General features: G+C 44.0%; 2 protein-coding genes across 52 annotated transcripts in view; one reads left to right on the top strand and one right to left on the bottom strand.

Moving 5' to 3' along the window:
* Nucleotides 1-18,455, bottom strand: Cops5 (COP9 signalosome subunit 5). Of its 2 annotated transcripts, none has more exons than XM_087548618.1 (8): nucleotides 18,216-18,455; nucleotides 15,147-15,381; nucleotides 14,077-14,205; nucleotides 13,538-13,603; nucleotides 12,678-12,763; nucleotides 6,362-6,473; nucleotides 2,188-2,336; nucleotides 1-235 (listed from the first exon to the last, which is right to left on the bottom strand). In XM_087548618.1, exons 1-8 carry the CDS (start codon nucleotides 18,305-18,307, stop codon nucleotides 151-153), a joined length of 954 nt encoding a protein of 317 aa, XP_087404744.1. In that variant the 5' UTR covers nucleotides 18,308-18,455; the 3' UTR covers nucleotides 1-150.
* Nucleotides 18,456-18,529: 74 nt separating this feature from the next.
* Cspp1 (centrosome and spindle pole associated protein 1) overlaps nucleotides 18,530-24,037 on the top strand; it is a 114,948-nt gene continuing 109,440 nt past the window's right edge. For 27 of the 50 annotated variants that reach the window (XR_015619787.1, XR_015619781.1, XR_015619786.1 and 24 more), the window contains exon 1: nucleotides 18,530-18,636. The gene's annotated coding sequence lies outside the window, so the exon portion shown is untranslated. Of the gene's footprint in view, nucleotides 18,637-20,371; nucleotides 20,462-24,037 lie in introns of those variants that run through there. The other 23 variants (XR_015619785.1, XR_015619784.1, XR_015619783.1 and 20 more) reach the window with 2 other exon arrangements.

The following is a 24,037-nucleotide window of genomic DNA, read 5'->3' as shown; positions in this document are numbered from 1 at the left end:
TTTCATGTGACAGTTTTATTACAGTGCTAATACTCAGGACGTCACACAGCACCTTAGTCTTCTATCTGAGTTCTGGTAACTGGGTTAGAATGTTCCTTGAGCTTCTTCTCCTTCCGCACGCCAGCTCTGAGGAAGAGTACTCAGCAGTAACTAAGCAACGTTAATTTGATTAAACAGTTTATCCTTAATAACCTGAGACATCAGTCCATGGATGGCTTCTATGGTGGTTTTACAGCTGGAAAGAAGAAACACAGTTACAGACTGAGGGCTGCTCAGCTCTCCTTCCCTCCCCATTCCGAGTGAGAGCCCAAGGGTGACTCCATTCTAGTCACACTCTTCAAGTCACACCGAAGCCTTCCTGGAGGTTTCTAACTTCTGCGTTGCCTGTTAAGTGGTTTATTAAACTAGTCCGTTATAAAAGAATAACTATGCTAATTAATTTTGCTACTCTGACTTGGGGAACCTATACACTCACTGTGGATCTGTACAGTATTATTCAATAATTGCACACTGGTTCCTGTGGTGAATAAACTATTATTCCTGGGGCTGGCAAGATGGTTCAGTTGGGCAAGGGTTCTTGCTACTTGAGTTCGATCCATGTAGTGGAAGGAAAACAGATCCCACAAACTGTCTTGTGAACTCCTCATGCATAGCTGGGAAGTGTACACAGACGCGCACACACAGCACTTGCATGGCAAACATGAATGTAAAAAAGTTTTAAATGTTGTTATTCCTCAGAATAACTAAAAAAAAAAAACCTTGAAGGATTCTGATTTTTGAAATAACTATAAATATCCCCTAAATAGCTGAAAGTCAGGTCACTGGTGATAAAATGACAAAGCTCGCTCCATTGGTATTGCGGAGTTCACTTTTCATTACAGAAATTCATAGGAAGACGCTTTCTTCTCATTATCAACCTTCATTGCCCTACTTTTTTTTTTAAATAAAAGGGAAGACATCTTCTGAGGAAAAAGAAAACAATCAAATGAACAAAAACCAAAACAAAGAAACACATCCATGTGCCATGGTACCATGCTCAGCACTGAAAACCTCACAGATCAGACATCAACTCCACACGTGAAGACTGGGCCACCGCACCTCACAGCCCTGAGTCGGGTCTGCTGTGGTCTGTGGTGCTGTGCACGGCAGGTGCGTGCTCAGTCTCTGAGCGCCATCTCAGCCCGGAGTGAAGTATTTCTACCAGAAGAGGACTCCAGCTGCCAAGATACCTTTATCTGCCCTCCGCCCATCTTCCTATGGAATACTCTTTTCCCCTCCATTTTAAAAAAATGCTCAAAGACAGTTTTGTTGGAGTTTAAGAGAAAAACGTAATACAGGTGGGAATCCTGGCCAGGAGGAGATGGAGGAAAGCCGTGCGCTCCACAGAAACAGGCGGTTATGAATGTAAGGAAATGGTTGGTGGGCGGGGGAGTGAGCCCCTAAGCCTTACAGGACAGTGCTGAAATGGCAGGAATGGTCAGCTTTCAGCTGTGCAAATGTCCCCTCTCCTTTGCCTGTATCGTATTTAAACTCGAGTTTTGTGGCAGTAAATGTTCATGGTTAAACCCCGTTTGGTATATGCATCAGAAGGCCACATCTAAGTTTCAGAGACCACATCACGAGGAAATACTCAGGAAGTAAAATATGGAATAATAAAATACTGCAGAAAGAATAATTGTAGCCGGGGTTGGGGATTTGGCTCAGTGGTAGAGTGCTTGCCTAGCAAGCGCAAGGCCCTGAGTTCGGTCCCCAGCTCTGGAAAAAAAAAAAAAAGGAAAAAAAAAAAAAAAAGAATAATTGTAGCCCAAAGGGTTAAGAGAGAAAATCTGTTCCATGATACTCTGGAATCTAAAATTTGGCAAGTTTAAGAAATCTTAATCTCAATCCTTCAGAAAATGCTGAGTTGAGGAAAAGGATAAGCAGGCCTTTGTAAGACCCCAACCCCTGTAAAAAAGATCTAGTTAGGGACCAAATTTCCTAGTGCACTTGCGGCTAAACCTATAAAGGGTGACGTGGCGTTTTCTATGACATTCCTAGACCTGCTTTCTTTTTTGCCTCATGTCCCCTAAAACTTTGAAGTGTGGATTTAAAATTTGCATGTGTCACATGTGACTTTTTAAAAAGGCTAAGCAAATAATGTTCAGACATCAAAGAGCCAGGGCGGGAGCCCTGCACATGCATCCTTACCTGTCTCTCGTAGCTTTGGCAAGTTTGTCTTCTGACTTGCGGTCATGTGTTTCTAAACCCAACATGAAACTCCCACGCCCCAGCTGGGCTTCCGACTGCTCTAACTTCTCAGACAGATCAAACACCTGGCCTGTGGTATAGTCAGCATTCTGTGGAGAAAGTAGGGCTATCATTGTACTACACATACACATTATATACCATAAACAATAACATTCTGTTTTCTTCCGCAGCTAGGACTGCTTTCAGGAACCACGTGCACATAAAACAAGTACTCCATCCACTACAGTTATGTTTTGAGATAGGATCCTGCTGGTTTCCCAAGTTGGTCTCACTCTCCTGCAGGTCTGGAACTATAGGTATACCACCCATTCTGTACACACACACACACACACACACACACACACACACACACACACACACACACACGCACGCGCGCGCACACACACGCACACACACACGAGCACACACACGCACACACACACGCGCGCACACACGCGCGCACACACACACGCACACACACGCGCGCACACACGCACACACGCGCGCGCACACACACGCACACACACGCGCGCGCACACGCGCGCGCGCACACGCACGCACACACGCACGCACACGCGCACACACACGCACACACACACGCGCACACACACACACACGCGCACACACACACGCACACACACACGCGCACACACACGCGCGCACACACACACACACACACACACACACACACACACACACACACCCACTTTTTTGAGACAGGGTCTCACTATGTAGTCCTAGTTGGCGTGGTGCTCGCTGTATAGGTCAGGGTGCCCTTGAACTCATTGAGATCTGTCTGCCTCTGCCTTCCAAGTGTTGGGAATAAAGGCATGTGCTACCATGTCTGGCTAAAAATGCAACGATTTTTATGTAAATTAATTTAACACTTTATTTATTAAATAATATCAATGTACAGATGGAACGTGAACAGACAGTGAAGAAGTTGGGCCATAACGGTAAAAACTGTTCCTAAAACATATTCTTCAATTGTAGATTTTTAAACGATAATTTCAGGATTCACTGTGGAATTTTCTCCTTTGTTTAAACTAAGTATTTGCTATCATGAAGGCTTTGAGGAATGCCCATGTGAGTGAAGGTTCTGCCCTGCTGCAGGTGAGCTAGGAAGCCTGAACCATGGCTCCTGGACTTCTGAAATGGAAGAGGGCAGCAGTAACTCCTACCTAAAGCTATTCTGAACATGAAATAAGCAATGTGTGTAAAGCTCTTAAAGCTGTCCAGGACACCTAATAAAGGCTTACTATTATTACCTAGTTTTGTGACTGTACTTTATTAGAGTACTACTCTGGGCCCTTGTTTACACCTACGTTTGAGAAATCTATTATGCATACAATTTTTCTTTAATATTACATTAGATATTTTAAAAATTGAAAAATATTAAAGGTTTCATACATATGTTCAACAATGATGTGATCTATCTATCTATCTATCTATCTATCTATCTATCTAAAATTAACCTATTTCCCTATATATGTGTGTTGTGTGGTACTGGGGAATGAATCTAGTCTTGTAAAGCACATTCTACACCAAACTGAATCCCCAGGCTCAACTACTCTTACTTTGTTTTGAGACAAAGTAGCAAACAGCTCAGGTTCTAACTCACCAAGTAGCTGTAATAGATTACAGGTGTATACCCCCATGACTTGCTAATTTATAAAGATATAAAGGTCGTTATATCTTTTTTTAGTTTTAGTCTAAAAAAAAAAGCAACTATATGTGCGTGGTACATGTCTATAATCTCTAAAATGCAGAGACATGAAGACAAGGTGTAATCTTAAAAAAAAAATTTTTTTTTCTTTGAGACAGTGTTTTTCTGTGAGGCCCTGGCCGTCCTAGAACTCTGTAGACCGGGCTGGCTGAGAACTCAGAGATCCGCCTCCACTGCCTCCCCACTGCTGAGATTGACGGCAGGTGCTGCTGCGATCACACACTAAAACTTTACTTAAAATGGCATTTGTTTATTCTGTGCGTTTGTGTGTGCACATGTGCCACGGCAGACACGTGGTCAGAGGAAGATCTGCAGGAGTGAATTCTCATTCCACCAAATGTGTTCTAAGGATCACATTGTGGTGAGTGCCTTAACTCCCTGAGCCATCTGTTCTGTAGATTTAGAGTTCTAGTTAAGTGTAATCAAGGCAGTGTCAGCTACAGTGTAAATTCTAAGCCAGTCACGGCTATACACGAGGCAAGGCCTTGTCTCAGTTGGTGAAGGCACTTTGTAATGAGACTTGTCCCAACCCCTACTGTCCTCATATTACAATGGTGGAACAGGGACAGGAAGTCATTGGACCTAGTAGGTCCTCTGCCTACTTCTACTTCTACTGCTCTTGTCCTAGTGTCCTCTTTCCTTGCCACCAGGTGTCACTTCTGACTACAAATATACTTGTCTCTAAGGCAATATACACTTCGTAGTGCTTGGCACTCGGAATACATAGGATCTGCTATTGTGATTACACTCTTCCGTAATAAAACAAGATGGTCTCATGTGGGCCAGGCTGGCCTCAAGCTTATTGTGTGTTAAGGAAGACCTGGGACTCCCAATTCTCTTGACTCAACCTGTCAAGTCCCAAAGTCTAGCATTACAGACACGTGCCCAGCTTGCACTTTTGAATTCTGATACTTCTAATAAGCAGAACACAGACTGTGTCAAAATTATGTTTAAGACATTAGCAAACAGGCTCAAGTGAGTCTTTCTAAGGATATAATACACCAAACAAACCCCAGCCATCGTTATCAAGGCAGGTGCTTTCTCTGCCGTAGCGAGCCAAGCGATACACCTAGTGCCACGACCACCACTCTACACCATGCAAAGGCTCAGTCAGCCCTTAAAGCTGGATGTGGTGGCTCGTGCCTACAATCCCAGCACCAGAAGGTGGACACAGAACTTCAGGGCCATCCCTGGCTGTGTAGCAACTATAAGGCTAGTCTGGGACGAACCGCGTTCTGAAGGTCACAGAGGACTAGCAGTAGTCTCACATTTGTTTTCAAACCCAGTTTATTTCAAATTATACCGTATTACATGAAGTAGTCTTTTTTATCAGAGAGTAAAAACAACAAAACTGCTAACTTCTAAATATATACCTCTTAAATATATATTTAATCTTCAGATTTCTTCCCAGGACCTCTTTTCACATGTTCCTGAAATAGCTGTTTCTACTCCAGCCCTGCAGAGCAATGTGTCCCTTGCCTTGGCCCATAGCACGTCTTCAGGATGAGCCTGTGACCTAAGCAAAGCCTAGCAAACCCAGGAGACGCTGCCCGAGACCATGCGGGTGTGTGTGTGTCTTTTTTTGTCTGCCCAACACCATGAGATGATGCTAGAGCTGCCATCTGCTTTCATGTGCAGCCTGAATGTGAACCATGCAGAGCTCAGAGAAGCTCTGACTTCACAACATCTCCTGAATGAGAATCTAGACTTGCTTGAGGACCGTTTCAGTTTCCTTCATTTGGTATCCTGTTAGTTCTAACCAGACCTGTGGTTCTCAGCCTGCCTGATACCGTGATCCTTTCATACAGGTCTTCATGTCTTCACCCATACAATTACTTTATTGCTACTTCATAACTGTAACTTTGCTATTGTTATGAACTGTAATGTAAACATCTGATACGTGACTCCTGAGGGTCTTGACATATCAGGCTACAGTGTTATATGTGTCAGAGACCTACCTGTTCTGTTATCTGAGGCAACAGAAGCAGTATTTTTGATTTTCCTCTATGAACCTCTTTAAGGCACAAGCAGAACTCCCCCATTTGGATTGCCTAGCATCCTCATTTAGCTTGGACAGAACCCTGCTCCAGCCTTGAAGTTATGCCTTTCTGTGAATTGAGTTTCAAACACCAAACAGTTTTGGAAGCTTGACTACAATTGAAATTTGTCAGGTGTAATAGCACTTGTCTATGATCCCAACAATCAAGCACCTGAAGCCAGGGGCCAGTAAGATGGCTCAGTGTGTGAAGGAGCTTGCTGCTAAGCCTCACAACCTGAGTCTGATCCCTGGGGCCCACATACAAGGGGAGAACTGACAGTGCTGGGTTGTCCTTCATGTTTCAGTTGAGCATGCATCAACTTGGGCTTCAGAGTAAAACAAAATTCAAAGGAAACAAGTCCAGTACTTACGGTAAGCAAGCTAGAGGAACTCAGGGTGTTCACCCAGTATTTATTCCACAAGAGCTCAAGTAGTTTACGATCCAAAGAGGATTTGAAATATGAGACTTCTAAGGCATAATATCTACAAAACAAGAGCACACATTTGGCAGGTGAAAAAAATATACAGTTATATTGGATAGAAATTTTGGCTACACTTACGTAAAATTATATTTTATAGTCGTACAGTTGAACAACAGCTAAATATAGTGTTTCCTCTGTCTTTAGTTGGTACAGCTCTAAATCTGTCTACTAGCCTTTCTTATTTATTTTTTTAAAAGACTTATTTATTTATTTTATGTATGTGAGCACACTGTAGCTGTCCTCAGACACATCAGAAGAGAGCAACGGATCCCATTACAGATGGTTGTGAGCCACCATGTGGTTGCTGGGAATTGAACTTAGGACCTGTGGAAGAGCAGTCAGTGCTCTGAACTGCTGAGCCATCTCTCCAGCCCAGCCTTTCTTATTTTATATACAGTTTTTTTTTCCTTTTGCAGTGCCCCAAAATTTCTAAGACGCTAGTAGCAATTGGAATTCCTAAATGATGTGTTATTGAGCTCTCTCATTCTAACAACAGGCTGAGCTGAATGAGCTCCCTTAGAGCAGCTCTAGGGTTTCCAACCTCTGTGAAAACTCTAGAAACGACAAACAGATCTCCCACGGCTTCCCTTCTCTAGTGTAGCCTGGGTGCTTTTTAAAAAGCACCTTAAAGTAGTTCCAAAGGTACCTAGAAGAATTTCTACTGCTTTGAAAGGTAGTTCGTTTATAATACTGAGAACTAAGGGGAATTTAGTTAAACATCTAAAAACCTATTATTATTTCTATTGAAAAACAGTCCTGGCTGGCCTAGAACTTATTGCATAGAGCAGGCTGGCCTCAAACATACAGGGAACTCCCCTACTTTTGCCTCCCAATGTGTGTGACTGTGACCGACTTTATTTTTATTTTTTCAATGAGTATTTAATTATCTTAGCTGCTTGTAAACCAATGGATAATGGATATAAGGAAACACAAGAACATTCCTTACTTAGAAACTCATTCAGATCAAAGTTAAATATGATAAAATATATTCAGTAATAGTGACTGATGCTACAGTGTACATATAAAAGAGCTACCCACCCCTATAATAGAGATAACAAGTTCTTAAGAAAAGAACTCAACTGGTCATTTGGAGCTCAAATTGTCTGAGAAGCCCTAATATGATTGTGATGGCTTACATATGTTTGGCCCAGGGAGTGGCACTATTAGAAGGTGTGGCATGGTTGTAGGAAGTATGTCACTGTGGGGTGGGTGGGCTTGCAAACGCTCCTCCTAGCTGCCTGAGGATGCGTAATCTGTTCCTGGTTTCCTTCAAGTGAAGATGTAGAATTTAGCTCCTCCTGCACCATCCCTGCCTGAACACTGCCATGCTCCCACCTCGATGATAAATGACTGAACCTCTGAACATGTAAGCCAGCCCCAATTAAATGTTGTCCTTCATAAAACTTGCATTGGGGGGTTGGGGATTTAGCTCAGTGGTAGAGCGCTTGCCTAGCAAGCGCAAGGCCTTGGGTTCAGTCCCCAGCTCCGAAAAAAAAAAGAAAAAGAAAAAGAAAAAAAAAAAAACTTGCATTGGTCATGGTGTCTGTTCACAGCAATAAGACCCTAACTAAGACAGAAGTTGGTACCAGGGACTGAGGTACTGCTGTGATAGGCCTGACCATGCTTTGGAAGAATGTGGATTTTGGACTTTGGATTTGGAAAGCAGAGGAATGCTTTAAAAGGGGCTTAATGGGCTATCTTACTAGGAATGTGGAAGTCTCTGTTACTGAGAGTGATTTGAATTGTGCAGGCCTGGCCCAAGAGGTTTTAGCAGTGAAGAATTTCAGTATGTGCTGTAAAGACTGCTTTTGTGGTATTTTGGTGAGGAATGTGCCTGCTTTCTGCCCTTGTCCGAAGAGTCTGCTTGAGGCTAAGGTGAAAAGACTCAGATTAATTGCATTGACAAAGGAGGTCTCAGAAACGCCCATCATAGACTTTGTTCTCTGGTTAAGTCTCAGGAAGAGCATTTTAATGAAAAAAGGGAAGTTGAGAAAGGAAAAATACAAAATATTCAAGTATTAAAGAGACACCTGGAAGTGAAATGGAGCTGAATTCTGTGTTCAAGGATATTAAACTGAATTAAGGGAGCAATGACCTTGGGGCAAGTTCCTACCCAGCTAAGTTAGCTCCAGGCAACTTAGTACAAACCTTTATCCCAGGAGACCGGCATACAGATCTCTAAATCCAAGGTCAATCTACAGAGCAGGATCCAGGACAGCCCAGCTTAGGCAGGGAAGGAGTTAGAAAAGGGGAAGCTGGTGATAATGTAATAGGACAAGAGGACCACGTTCCAGCTCCCGCAGGCAGCAGAACTCAGCAGCTTTGGTCATGTGTCTCTGGCTTTATATTTAAGAGGAGAAGGAGACAGTTGATGCTTGTCAGCTGGAGCTAAGATAGAGACCAGCATCAGTGAGGTGAAATCTTCTGGGATGTGTTTTCTGAGAGCACAAAGAAGCTGTGTTCCAGAGATAGTCAAGGTTGTACCTCATGCTGCAGCTGGACTTGGTAATGTGTAAGAGTCACCCAGGTGGTACTGGTTTTGAAGGCATGAAGGGGTCATGAAGAGCAGCTGAGGCTGGGGACTGTGAGAGACTGTTGAAGGCCATTGGTGAAGGTGCACCCTCAGTTGCAATTGACAGCCCAGGACTGAAGGGGTCATGCAAAGGAGTTGAGGCTCGGCACCAAGAAGAGAGCCTGTGAAGAGTCTACTGATGAAGCATAGTTGCATTGGAAGACCCCAGTGTATTGGAGATGCCAATACCATGGGATGATCACCAAGAACAGCTGAGGCAGTGGAGTGGATCAACCAGAGTGCAACAGAGGACAGAGCTGGAGAAGTGAAGCCAGGTCTTTAGAGGATCTTGTGTGGATCCAAGACATTGAAACAAGCTGTAACATTGAAGCTGTCTTGGAGACCCAAAATATGTTAAAGATGCCAGCGCCATGGGCTATCTGCTGAGGAAAGCTGCTAACAGGGAGGGGAACCAGCTCAGGAGAAAGAAGTTTGTTGCAGTCAACAAAGATGAAAAAGGAGGTGAAGATCTGAAGACCACTTTGACATCAGACATGGAGATGGCAACATTTTAAGTTTGCCCAGATGGTTGCCTGTCTTAGTCCAGGGATCATAGTTAAGTGATTGGATGGACCTCAGAAGAAATATACTTTTTTATTATACTATATTTAGGTATGTCCTCCATAAATTCAAGTGTTTACACAAGCCTCTGAAGGCCAGGGAGTGGAATGCGATGGTTTACATGTTTGGCCCAGGGAGTGGCACCATTAGAAGGTGTGGTTGGAGGAAGGGTGGGCTTGGAGACACTCCTCCTAGCTGCCTGAGGATGCAGTCTCGGCTTCCTTCAGGTGAAGATGTAGCACTCTCAGCTCCCCTTGCACCATGCCTGACTGGATGCTGCTATGCTCTCTCCTTGATAATGGACTGAACCTCTGAATCTGTAAGCCAGCCCCAATAAAATGTTGTCTTTATGAAACTTACATTGGTCACGGTGTCTGTTCACAGCAATAAGACCCTAACTAAGACAATGATGCTTGTAAAAGGCTCTAATGGGCTGGTGAGGTGGCTCAGCCAGTAACAGCATTTGCTGTGCAAAGCCTGGAGACCTGAGTTGGACCTCTGTAACCCAAGTAAAGACATAAAGGTAGAAAGAAAGAATGACCCCACAAAAGTTGTCCTGTTGTCTTTCTTCACACCTGTGCCATGGCATACACACATATATAAAAGTACATCCATGACAATTACCAAGAGCAGAGTTATGTGAGGAAAACCCACAAAGTTATGTGGTGGCCTCATTTGTGGAAAACATTTATTAAAAGCCAATAAATTTAACCTTTATCCTCTGTTTCCTTGGGACTCATAGAAGGTGTCTGTGCAGAGCAGTGATAGAGGAGAGGAGTTTCAGAAATCTGGCTGTGGCAGTACAGCTGGGTGTTAAGAGAAACTGAGGATGGGTAACCAGAAAGGAAGCTCATGGAGCAGGCAGACAGGAAGAGAAAAAAGCTCAGACACCGAGGCCACATCCTCAGGCCAAGGAGAAGATACAGAAAGGTGGGCACAATGTGGTTCTTGATCAAAGTTCAGCAAAAGAAGGAAAGAGAAGTTGACTTTAGGGGCTGGCAAGATGGCTTAGTGGTTGAGAGCACTGGCTGCTCTTCCAGAGGGCCCAAGTTCGATCCCTAGCAACCAACATGGCAGCTCACACTTGCCTCTAACTCCAGTTCCAGGGGATCCAACGGACATACATATATACAGGCAAAACACCAATGCACAAGAAATAAAAATAAACACTGACAAAAATGTTGGCATCAGACTGAAGGGAAAGCCTTTGAAGGTTAAGAGACACATCGAGTGAGGGGGTGGCGGTGCAGGCATTTAATCCCAGCACCTAGGAGGCAGAAGCAGGCAGGAGGATCTCTGAGTTTGAGGCCTTCCCCGTTCTACAGAGTGCTTTCCGGGACAGACAGGACTGCAAAGAAACCCTGTCTCAAAAAAAGGAACAAAGACACACGTGAGGACAGAGGGGCATTTCTTTAAGCATGGTCTCTATCTTTAGCGCTTTATCTATGCTCTGATTTAATCTTTCCTGTAGCTATGGACGATTTACTGTGTTCACTGGACAGGAAGCAGAATGAGAGGTCGAATGAGTGCTGTACTCTGGGTCTGGGGTCCTCCAAAGGCCATGCACTGAGCACTCGAGCCACAGAGACAATGGAAGGGGATGAAACTTTACGAGTGGGAGCCTTTCATTTTAACATGTTCTCACCATGACGTACTGAGTTAGAAACACTAGGACCAAAACTGACTGAAGACTGAAACCTGAAACTGAGGAAATAAAACTTTCCTTTTCAGAAACGATCCCAGGTATTTTGTGACAGTAACATGTTAAAAGAGCCCATCCTTCTCTGTGTTGTACCTGATTCAAGTGTGAGAGGACACACCAGTGAGTGGGTGCACTCAACAGCAGGGAGTCAAAACCATCCCACAGGGCAGTGCTACGAGGGAAACTGGAAAGGGGCACACGTGACAGGAAGGGCTATGAGATAGTCATCGGAGCGCATCTTCTGTCCAGGTGATTGGAAACAGACCTTCACGTACAGTAGTGAGTGAGTCACTGAGGTAAGGATGGATGTCAGCAGCCCGTCTGACAGAAGGATAGGAACAACACAGCTGGGCCAAAGCTTCCCGGTGAGAGGCGAGCAGGGACCAGGTCACAGAGTTGTGCAGTTGGGTAAGGCTTATGGCTCTCACTCTTGGCAAGATGGAACATTACTTTGAGGGAAGGACATGCTCTGCACACATGCTAACGGGACCAGTCTGGCTGGTCCACCTTTAGGGTGAGGGCAGATATAGGAAGAGTGGCTGTGTACGGAGCGCTACGCTGGAGCTTCAGATGCAGTAGCTTGGGTGAATGTGCAGGAGGGAAGGTGGTGAGATACATTTACAAAGCGTGTTAAAAGAGCTAAGACAGCTAAAACGGGCATTTGAAAAAATGACATTTATTTATTGTGTGTGTATGGGTGGGTCCCATGTGCATGAACGTGGAAACCAGAGAGCAACTGGCAGGAATTATTCTCTTTCTGTTGTATGGCCGTGGGGACTGAATGTGGGGACTGAACTTAGTTGCTGATGCTCCAGCAGAGCAATCAGTTAGGTTACTGCATGGCACTTATACAACAGTACACTTAGGCCGTCGGCCTCGGCATCAAAGACCTTCAGTCACTGTGCCATCTTCCCATTCCAAACTGTGTACTTTAAGGGCAGCAAACTTGCTATTGTCAAGCTGTGCCTGGGAATGTGTTTCAACTGCTAATCTTACTATGGACTGAGTATCTTGTGCAATGAAATGATCTAGATTAAAAGAATTATTGAGGAAAACCATAAGTAGAAAGAGAATAATTATTAGTTTAAACACTTTTATCATTATCCTAAATTCATATTCTTTTTCTACTATTTCAAAGGTATTACATATTATGAAATACATTTTGTCTGAGTCAGGTGTGAAGTAAGTCTTTGACTGAATGAATTCTGAGTTTTGGTGCTGGGCTTTGAACCCTGGGCCTTGGGAATGGCAGGCGAGCAAGTCTGCTGAAGTGGAAGGTTGAGCTGCATCACTGACAGATCCACCACTTCCACTTCAGCCTGCTGCTGTGCCACGTCTGTAGCCCTGACAACAGTCCAACTGCTACTCACTGTTTGCAGTGCACGCCAAAATCTTCTATTTTATTGAGTGGGATAGTCTGGTACTCTGAAGGTCCTTCATCAGGAGGCTTATAACCCTAAATAAAAGCAAGGAAAACAAAAAATGAAAATGACAAAAAGCAAAGCTTTCTCTGCAGCTTCTTACGTATGGGACCAAACTGAGGAGCGCCAAACAGTAAGCACCAATACTGGGATAACAGCTGGGCCTGGTGCTTACACGCTACTTTCAGTCCTAGGGAGGCAGACACAAAAGGACTGCTGGCGCTGTGTACTTTCTAGTACTTGTCAAATTGCCACGGGTGCACAAATGTTTCTTGGTAATAAACCCTATGTCTGGCAAGATTACTAAATAACAAATGTGTTATTGCTTGATATGAGCTGTAGCAGTTTGCAACTTTGTATTTGAAAATCCTTCTACACTAAAAAAGATATCACAAAGGTTGCATATATAGCTCAGGGGTAGAGTACTTGTCTAGGTACTGTTGGCACTGGAGAAAAAAAGCTTGTGTATAAATGTCAGAAGCTAAACTTGGATTCCAGAACCCACACAACACAGGCCTGGTTAGTGCACATCTGCACTTCCAGCTGTCTGTGGTCAGACGGGAAGTAGAGATAGGATGTACAAGAGCCAGCTAGCCTGTACACAGTGAAAAGTAAAGATCCAGTCTCAAACAAGGTAGAAGGAGAGGACTGACTCCCCAGGGTCTCTTCTGACCTGCAGACCCATGCCTGTACTCACAAACACATCACCCCAGATGACATCCGTAATCCCAATACTTAAGACGTGAGTAAAGTCAAGGCTAATCTCAACTACAGGAGATTCCCCCTATACAGCCCTCCATCCAAATCACCTTTGGATATGTCCTAAAGGCGCCGAGATTCACCTTCCCTGCAGATATTGTTCTGGTTGGGTCAATCTACAAGAGACGGATGGGCAATTAAGCCAAATGCTCCACTGAGTCAACATCGGAAACCGAAAAAAACAAACATAGCACTGTAGGCATGCACACTGCACTAGCGAACAACCTGAAAACAACTGAGATCATTAGAGAAGTTCAGTGAACTAGGAATACTTCAACTAAATTTAATGACTGATTAAACTTCTGCTTCTCCAATTCAGTCAACCCCGATTAAATGCCTATGGGCTAGAGCGTGAGGTACAGCAAGGTTAAGACTCCCTAGGTAGAATAACACCAGAGTTTCATTTTTACCACACTGTTTTCCAGGATGGTAAAACTTAGCAAGTCTTCTTGAAGAACTTCATAAAAGCATCTCTGTAAAAACCATGCATAAATATGCAAGTCTGAGACTTTAGCATTGTATGGAAGAGGAAGGTCTGTAAACTGGTCAGCCAGCCTAGCCACAACAATGAGCCCCAGGTAGTACTTACCACCACTGCTACAAATGGTTCCTGAAACTGCTGGTTAAGCATCTGTGTACTAACATCAATTCCGGAGAGCCAGCAGCCATAACCAGGGTGGCTGTGATACCAACCAATTGCATTCTCAAGGCGGCCAACCTAACACGTCAGAGAAAAAGCTTGCTTGAGGTATGGTTTAGTCTCAGAGATGCTGCCATTTACAAGTTTCACATAGCACTGTGGTTCAATGACAGCGTGCAACATATGCTGCTTTGACGTTAAGGAACTTCTGACCAGACAATACATTCACGTAGTGTAAAACTATCAACGTGCAAGAACAAGGGCATCTAGTTTCTTCTCTATCTTTCCCCTCATCATGAGTTTCTCAGCTCAGAAACTCTGTAGACCAACACACATATCTGCACATAGCTACATACCACATACTTTTTTTTTTTATTGAAGAAACAATTCTAGAGCTTGTCCACCTAAGTAAAGAGATACTTTTTTTTTTTTAAAGCCCACATAGTTCATTATAGTCCATTAATAGATATACCCTACTCAGGAATAGTTTATTCCTAAATTTGTTGTTCTTGGTTTTTTTGAGGGGCACAGGAGATATTGAACTCAGGGCTTATGAATGCCGAGCATGAACTCTACCACCAACTTACATCTCCAGCCTACATTTATTTTAAAAGATTTATTTTTCAATGTATATAAGTATAGTGTCATTGTCCTCAGACACACAAGAAGTGGGCATCAGATCCTATTACAGATGGCTGTGAGCCACCATGTGGTTGCTGGGAATTGAACTCAGGATCTCTGGAAGAGCAGTCAGTGCTCATAACCATTCAACCATCTTCCCAGCCCCATTTTTTTTTTTTTTTAATTTTAAACACAATTGACAGTGAAAATGAAAATGTATCTTGGAAAGACCCACCTCTCCCAATCTAATACTATAAATCTCACAAGAACTTTAAAATTTCACATAAAAACCAGTTCAATTTAAAATGTAGAATTTATTGTGAAAAGAACAGTTTTAAGTTCAGAAACTCAGAAGTTGAGACTCAGGATTTTTTAAATTTAAGAAACACTATTTTTACCTGTTTGGCATTTTCTATGTATGCAGCCATGTACTCGTATGCAGCAGCCTGGGCATTTACTCGGGTTTCAGTGCCCTCTACAGGCAAAGCAAAGCTGTCCATGATGATCATGGTCTCTCCATCCACTTTCCCGAGCATCAAACCCATCACCTCCAGGTTGCCTCCTGACCTGGCATGCATCACCATTTTCAGCAGTGCCAACGCAGAGATTTTGCAGTATTTAAAGTAGTGGTGACTACAAAACAAAAATCACACTGTGACCGAGGGCCTTACTTAACGTGCAATTTCAGAACAGTTTCTGTGAGAATAAATACATTCTGAAGGGATTTATAGGGATTGAAAGGGAGTGTGGAACGTGGAGGAAAAAGAAAGCAGTAAGTACAAGGTGCCTGGAAATACCATGTCATGGGTCTTTGGCTCAGACATAAAGAGTCTGAAATAAATTTTAAATATACTATTGAAATGAGGGAATAATGATCAACTCCACAGGTCTTCTTCCTCAATCAACATGGAATTATTATACCTGGTTACCTTCTTAGGCCTAACTTTCTGACCTTAATTTACTGAGTTATTAATTAAATAATTTATTTATTTATTATCTGTGGTACATGTTTATTAGTGTGCCACCTGTGGAGATGACAGAGGCTGTCAGGGGTCTTTCACTACCTTTTTTTTTGGTTTCGTTGAGACCAGGTTTTTGGTATAACCCTGGCTGTTCAGTAGACCAGGCTGTCCTTGGAACTTGATCACCCACCTCTGCTGTGATTAAATTCAGGTGTCAACATGCCCAGCTCATTTTCGTCTGTTATTACTTCATTCCCTCGAGACAGAGTCTCTTACTGAAAGCTTACTGTTGTGGCTAGGCTGGCTGACTAGCTCACAGACCTCCTCTCTGCTTTCTTTCCATATAATGCTAAAAGGTAGCATATTCACACATGGATTTTTACATAGATGCTGGATTTAAACCTTAGGTCTGCATGCAAAACTAAGTACTCTTACCCACTGAGCCAGAGGACTTAGTTTCTACAAATGTGGCTTCTGCAACTGACTTGCTTAGGTCTCTAAATTACACTGACACCCCCTAACTGAGAGAGTAGGGCCACTTAATGTCTATGCCAGATCACATATCTATAAATAGATATTTCATCTATTAGTATGAAAAGTACACCGTAAATGCTTAGCTTAGTCCCAGAAACACTAAAATCTAAGGTACTGCTACCAGTCTTATTAACCCGCCTTTTTTTTTTTTTTTTTTTTTTTGGTTCTTTTTTTCCGGAGCTGGGGATCGAACTATTAACCCGCTTTTTAAGATATTCTCAAAGAAACAGCTTGTTAGCTTATGGCTTCCTTCTGATAGCATCTTGGGAATTAGAGTAGAGCTAGTATCCTTACTTCTGTGACTAACTATTGTACATGATTAAACTCTTGAACATTTTAAAATCACGGCTGTATCCTGCATGTTAGAATAAACTTAAGTATAGCCACAGATGGTGAGGAAGTCAAGAGTTTACATCCATCTAAAACGTGCAGCTTGCTTAAGGGACAGCCAAGAAATCTGCACAGGTCACTCAGTGTCACCACGGCTTGTTGGATGCAAGCAACCAAGTACAGATCCCAGCTTTTGCTAGATTTCAACCACAAGCTGAAAGTGGCTGAGATCATCTTGGAAATCAAGACATAAATTTAAAAATTGGCTCCTCCACCTACTTGGGAAAAAGAGAAAAACAAACCACTACTATGCTCTTATTATATATGGTTCTTCCAGAACTTTTTAATAAATTATCTTTTTAATAAATTCATGATATTCGTAATAGCTATGTTTAACCATTATCTTATAGATAAGTTTAGATACTTTACTTTTCTAATGCCAGTCAACCGTTTAAGTGACAGTTATGAGACTTGATTCTCAGTCTACTGCACCTAAGTTCACTGCTATAGTATAATCATGAATGTATTTGCTTATTTTCCTATTTACAGAAAGGGAAAGAAAGTACAGTACTGGATTGCCCTGATTATTAAATGACATAAAAATCATCAGACCAGTGCCAGGCCCACAGTAGTAACTCAAAAAACCCTGAAAATAGAATCCTGACAGCTAAAACCAGCTTTGCCAACAAAACAAAACACCTGGAAACAGCAAGGCAGTTTACATAGCAACCTTTTGCAATGTTTTTCTTCACTCTCCTTAACATGATTTGCTCTAAAGAATCTTTTGACTTGTCGTGGGCCCCAAAGATACATGGATTTGGCTGGGGGGCAAATAGCCTCTAAGCTCTATTTTATAAATCCTGAATTGTTGCAGTAGTATTTTAGAGAACTGGTAAGAGGATTTGGTATGTCTTTAAAAAAGTTACAGAGGAAAAGAGTGATAAAAAAGAAATCACCCCAAGGGCTCATTTTTGTTTTTTAGATCAATGCCCTGCTCATTCGATTTCTGAAAACAGTCACGCTCTTCAGTTTGAGATCCACTGAAGGCTGCATGAAGGTTGGTTAACTGCATGTAGCCAGCCACCAGGTTCAGGGGAGAATGTGTGAAATTTACGAAAATAATCATTTTGAGAAAGTAGCACCCTAAGTCATCCCTTTACACCCCCTGGAGGTAAGAAACTTTCTAAAAGGGGTATCGAAGCAGGCCCTAGAAATAAGGGGAATCGAAGTCTCTACTGATAAGGTAGAATAAAACCACGGCGGCCAGTATTCTGTCGACGCCCCTCAGAAAGCCAAATTCTCCACCCACTTCATTTTCCACCCCTCGAGGGTCTCTCTCACAGTCCCTCCATCCCTTCCCTCCCCTGCGTCTCGCCAGGGACCTCCTCACTCCTTAGTCCAGGGTTTCGCCGCCAGGATTTCTTGTTGTTGTTTTTTGTCATATTTGTAGATTTCATCGATACTCTGCGCTTCCTGCATGTTGTTGGCCAATTCCCAGGTCTTCTGGGCCATACCACTCCCGGAAGCTGTCATGGCCGAGGGACCGGAGAAGCTGTAGTCTCCACAACCAAGATGCAACTTTATTCTACTGGGCCTCAGCGTGCGGGCTTTGCACCTTCCCCACCACGGGTGCACACTCACTAGACTCTCAAGGCAGCCATGACACTTGAGACCGGAGGTGACGTTGGTCCAGACCATTCGCGCGTCGGGGCGCGGCGGCGGCGTAGCGACATAGAAAACACTTCCTAGGGGTCCGCTCGGCTCGGCTAATAATAGTTTTGCGAACGAAACGAGGACATGCTGGCTCTGAAATCCGTACGTGTGAACTGGGAGGGACGCAAAGTCTCTGTGTGGGAATGGTACGGCCTTTCGCGCCGGAAGGCGGGCCTGTTGACCTGCCAGGAAGGAGTCGGCCGTCTCGCCTCGCACTGCGCAGACTCAGATTCCGCCATATTGCGTGTGGGAGGGAACTTCGGTTTGGGGAACTATGTTTATGTGAGTGTAGGTGCTTCAAACGAAATAAATTGTTTGGAATACTAAATGTCTCTAGAGAAACAGAGGTGTAAGTATCTCCGGATTATTGGTTTTGGAGGGGGAAGATTATGTGACATTGTCTTTTAAGATAATTCGCGGAGTATAAACCCCTCCGGGGTTTGTGGGTGGCGTTTCGCTTTTGTGTTTTCGCTACTGTTGCGAGGTGGCAAGCAAAACTCACCGGTTGCTAAGATTAACTTTTGACGCGTTTATAGGGTAACATTTATACAAGTGTTAGGAGATGTGAATGCCTTACCCGCTACTTGTTAAAAAAGGTTTGTCTCAGTGCAGAATTAATCTCCGCAATCCGTTCTTTCCGGTAGTTAATATGAAATTTGTTTCAGTCGTGTTTTTAGGTTTTCTTCCCTCTCATTCTCATCCCCAAATGCCCACTAGAGTGTAAGTTGAAGGCGTGCATAAAATCTGTTTGTTTTATTTAATTCTAATATATTTAATTATTTTCGTAACACGGTTCTTACAGACTTCTCCAGCTTCATCATCTTTTAGCCACCCTGACCCAGCTTTTCAATTAGAACTTTTTCCTTGATTTAGTAATGCAGTAGTTGTTAAGCATTGCTTTAAATGCACTTCTTGACATTTCTGCTTTAGAGCACACAGTATTTAAAAAGCACAGTCGAGATGCCTTCCATTAACTCTTTGACAATAACTGCTCCTTCCACAGGATCTCGAAGGCTCTATAGTTGCTTCACACGGACGTTTTGCTTTTTCCCAGTAAGCTTTGTGTTGTATCCTTTTTTTTTTTTTTTTTTCTCACCCCCTCTCCCCCGGCCATGGAAGGTCTTTTGCTGTTCAGGAACTCGATATGTAGACCAGGCTGGCCTCGAGAGATCTGCCTGCTTCTGCCTCTTGAGTGCTGGGATTAAAGGCATGTACCACCCTTGCCGGGCTGTATCCTCTTCTAATGCAGGTTTTTAGCAGACAAATTAGCTAAAAAAGAATTGCTAACTATTCACCACTACTGTTGGTTTTGATTTTGGATTCAGAAGTTGAAGAAAATTGGAGCGTGGTGACACCTGCCTCTAACCCAGCAGTTGGGAAGTGGGAGCAGGAGGATGAGTTAAAGGAGAGCCTTTCCACAAACAGCGATTTGAGGTTAGCCTGGGCTACAGGAGACCTTGTCTCAAAAAGTCAAGGAGCTGGGGCAAACAAAACAGCAAGAATCAAACAAACAAGGGCGTTGCTAATTCAAGGACTTGGGAGGTGGAGAATGGAGAATCAAGAGCTTGAACCCCACTTTCTCCCTGGACTATTTGAGACCCCGTGTCAACGCGACCAAAAATAAAATAGAATCTTCTTACAGTATAACTTCGGGCACACCAGGGACATTTGAGTACAGTGGTACTATTTCTTTCTGGGAACTTTAGGTCTTTCTGAGAAGCTTTTCCAGTGGTAACAATACACAGCCACTCGGAACTTACAGAGAATAACATGTAATGAAATGTAATGAAAGCTCAGGACAGAGAGTTGACCAGACTGCTGGGCTGGGAGTAATGCCTGTGAGAGCAGTGCGGATATTCCTCCTCACACAGGCACACTACGTGACTGGAGACCGGACCGCTGGGATAGATTTAGCCCCGCACTAGACGCATTATAGGACTCTTGGGGCACAGTCGCGAGTGCACCGTGTGGCCTCCGGGACTACAGGGGGCGCCCTCGGCCGCGCGGCCTTCCCCCCTCCCCGTCAGTCTTCGGGGGCGGGGCCGCGCCTGGCCGTTGGTGGAGGGCGAGTGGGGCGGGGGCTCAGTCCGGGATGCGGAGCCCTGAGCGGGCGACCCGGTCTTTTGGTCCGCGCCGGGGTCGCCTGAGCCCCGAACTGTGGTTCCTCGCTGGGAGTAAGTCCGTGGGTGGCGGGTGTCGAAGGCTACACGAAGAGTCCGGGGCGCTGGGGGGGCCGGGCCGAGTCGCTGTGGCCGGATGGGGGTTCGAGCCTGCTGGGGTGGGGGGAGCCAGGAAGCTCCGGGGTGTCGTGGGGGCAGGGTGGGAGGTGCAGGGGGCGGGTTGTGAGATGCGGGTCGCGAGGCGGTGGCCGGGTTTAGTCCCAAGTGCAGGTCTCGCGGCTCCGGGGCGGGGGGCGGTGCCCTGGGCCCGCTGGTTGCCTGACAACGCGTTGATGCTTTCAGAGGCGTCTGTGGCCTGCCGGGTCTCTGGAGGCTTCAGTGGCTCTTCGCAGGCACACCGCGGCTGCTAAGCCTCACAGAGTGCTTGCACCTCAGGGGTTGGTTAATGTTTTACACTTTACAAGTTAAACTTAATCTTCTCCATATCCCTATGAAATCTGCTGTTTTATTCTCACTGTGGTTGCTTGATGAGATTGAACTTTATCTTTCTGCCTTGATTTTAGTCTTTGTGTGGAATTTGAATCTGGTTTGAAAGAAATACGTACTATGTGTGTATGTATGTATGATGTATGTCTATGTGTGTATGTTACTTCTCTCTCTCCCTATAGAATCTTAGCTGTCAAACTCGGTCATCAGGCATGGCTGCAAGTGCCCTTATGTTTTGAGCCAGTTTTATCCAGGCCCCAATCATGTTTTCATTAGATGTTAGCAGTGGGATTCATCTTCTGAGATACAGCTGGCTCTGAAGATAATAGAATTAAGAAGCTAAAGTAGAAATCTTGATAAGACCTAGTTTTCAAACAGCAGGTACAGTGTAAGGCCCTAAAAGCAATCAGTATAATTTTATAGCTGGGTGTGGTGACACATTGCTTTTAATATCAACACTTTGGAGACAGAAGTAAGCAACTCTCTTGAGTTCTAGGCCAACCAGAGCTACATAGTGAGACCCTGTCTAGGGGTGGGGGAAGAAAGAAAAGGAAAAAAAGCCATATAAAAAGCCAGCCAATCTAAGAAGCTAAGTTTTATGTGGAAGAATGGCTTGTCATGTTGATAAGCAAAAAAGAGCCCCAAGGAAAGTAGGGAGACACTGGTTGTGTGTGTGTGTGTGTGTGTGTGTGTGTGTGTGTGTGTGTGTGTGTTTTGTGAACTCTCGGTGTTCGGTGTGAAGTATTTGCTGACATGCTCCCATAGAGAGGATCTTTTGATCTTTTGGATCTCTTGCCTAAGGGTGGTCTGTCTGGGTGGGGAGCAGATAGGTTTAGATAAGGCAAACAAGAAAAGTTGCTTTCAGGACACCTTTTCTACAATGTGGTTTTCAGAAAAGCATGGCTTAACTATTACAAACTTAAGCAAATTCTGTTTTTTTCTTTTTGGCTGTGAGCCTAGCCTTTAATGCCTGAGACATCACCAACCCTCCACACAGTCTTTTAAACACCATTCTGAATGGATGTGCTGTACCTTTTGAGAGACAGAAGTGTCTGAGCAAGTGTATTAGCAATTCTGCATAGCCAATGCTACTCCATGGATGCCTGCTGTTGCTCTTCCAGATGTATTGGAGGTAGTTGCTCAGGCTTTAAATACTTTCATTTATTTCTTTGCTCCCAATTTTGTATCCTGTTCTCCAGCCTCCTGCTCCTCCCTCAGCAACATAGCATATACTTCTTTAGCAAAATTCACAGGAATTTGTCAAAATTTGGATGTACCCATAGTCATGCTCATTTAAATGCCTTCTGCTAAGGAGAAGAAGACTGTGAGACCCTTTCTCCGTGAATTACTGAGGAAACTCATCTTCCCCTGTTTTCTATGCCTGCCCTTGCTCCCTGTCTACATCTTATTTCTCCCTAAACATCTGTCCCTAGTCCTTTTTTCTTTAGTAGAGTCATGTTCTACAGGCAGCTGCCTCTTATAGTTTTAATATTTTGGGGTATGATATTTGTGAGATGAGGTCTCCTTGCGTACTAAATTCCCTCTGCTGCTTCACCCTCCCAAGTCCTGGGATTGATTATAAGTAGGAGCTGCCTATCACACTGTGTGTGTGTGTGTGTGTGTGTGTGTGTGTGTGTGTGTGTGTGTGTGTTTGGTATTGAGTGGCAGTGATCTCCTCAGCCACAGCCCCAACCCAGTAGCAAATAAACAAACATACATAAATATAACTCCCCAAACCCAGTGTCAACAGAAATGTTAATGTTGCTGTTTGCTATTTTTTGAGACAGTGTCTTGCCATATAATATGCTCAAGCTGCCCTGGAACTCCCTATTTGATGAAAGTTGTAGACATTTCCATTGTTGGTATCTTTACTGAATCCTTTAATCTATTTCATAGTTGCTCCCCAAAACCTAAACTGCCTAGACTGTCATTATGGCAATATTAATGCAAGGGTCATGTATGATTGTACGATTGTATTCACTCTCCCTACCAATCTAGCTCCCCTTGCAGTCTAGACTAGTACCCTGCTTTACAAGGGGAGTCGTGTTCCTTTTCCCATGCTTCCATACTGGGGAAAGTATGTGCTCTGTCCTCTGTGGGAGAGGAGAGGATGGAGAGAATGCTTCCCCTCGTGTTGAGTTGGATATGGCAACCAGGTATCGGCAACGATTTCAATCTAGAGCCTTTGCTTCCATTCCTCTCTTATTCCCTCCCTTTCCCTCCCTTCTCTCAGCTTTCCTTTTACTTGTTTCTTGTGGGGAGGTTAGGTTGTTGGAAATTGATTCAGAATCTTATTTAGGCTAAGTACATGCTTTGTTTCTGAGGTGTGCCTGCAACCTGGATGCCTTTTAAAAAGTGAGTATACAAGATTATGATGATATAGTGATGTTAATAAAGTAGCTGGTTTAGTATCAGATTGTTACATGTGTGATGCATATGTTACATATGTGTTTTATCTTCATAACTCTGTAGTAAGTAGCATTTCAATTTTCTAAATGGAAAATCCTAGATGTAGATTAAAGAACATATCTTATATGAACCAGAATCAGTAAATAGTAGACACTGGGTTTCTAGTCCAGATAGTCCAAGTCTTTTGGCGAAATGGTATTTATTTATTTACTTACTTTTATGCATTTACAGTTCAGCTGTTGTCCCTTTCTTCCTCCCCCATGTAACCAAGAGGATGTCCCCCCTCCCACTGCCAGGCCTCCCTGCTCCCTGGGGCCTCAACTCTTTAGAGGGTTAGCCTTCTCCCACTGAGGCCAGACCAGGCAGTCCTCCATTGTACATGTGTCCAGGGCCTTGGACCCGCTCATGCATGCTGCCTGGTTGGTAGCTCAGTGTTTGAGAGATCTCACAGGTCCAGGTTAATTGAGGCTCGGGTCTTCCTATGGGGTCGCCCTCCTCCTCAGCTTCTTCCAGCCTTTCCCTAATTCAACCACAGGGTCCCTGACTTCAGTCTAATGGTTGGGTGTAAGTATCTGCTTCTCTCTCAGTCAGCTGCTAGTTGGGCCTCTCAGAGGACCGCTATGCTAAGCTCCTGTCTGTAAGCACTCCATAGCATCAGTAATAGTGTCAGGCCTTGGAGCCTTCCCCTAAGATGGATCCCAAGTTGAGTCTGTCACTGGACCACCTTTCCCTCAG

This window comes from Rattus norvegicus, chromosome 5 (assembly GCF_021556685.1).
Source record: "Rattus norvegicus strain SHRSP/BbbUtx chromosome 5, alternate assembly SHRSP_T2T, whole genome shotgun sequence".
Taxonomy (NCBI): domain Eukaryota; kingdom Metazoa; phylum Chordata; class Mammalia; order Rodentia; family Muridae; genus Rattus; species Rattus norvegicus.
The sequence above is the reverse complement of the archived record's forward strand: the minus strand, read 5'-3'. Positions and strand labels throughout refer to the sequence as shown.

What these genes read in the sequence shown, in the direction of transcription:
- Cops5 (XM_087548618.1), bottom strand. Translation starts at nt 18,307, where the DNA reads ATGTCGCTACGCCGCCGCCGCGCCCCGACGCGCGAATGGTCTGGACCA. An exon ending in ATGGCTGCCTTGAGAGTCTA is followed by an intron (nt 15,382 to 18,215) that starts GTGAGTGTGCAC and finishes TTTGTTTTGTAG; the next exon opens with TCACCACTACTTTAAATACT. An exon ending in ACATAGAAAATGCCAAACAG is followed by an intron (nt 14,206 to 15,146) that starts GTAAAAATAGTG and finishes CTGACGTGTTAG; the next exon opens with GTTGGCCGCCTTGAGAATGC.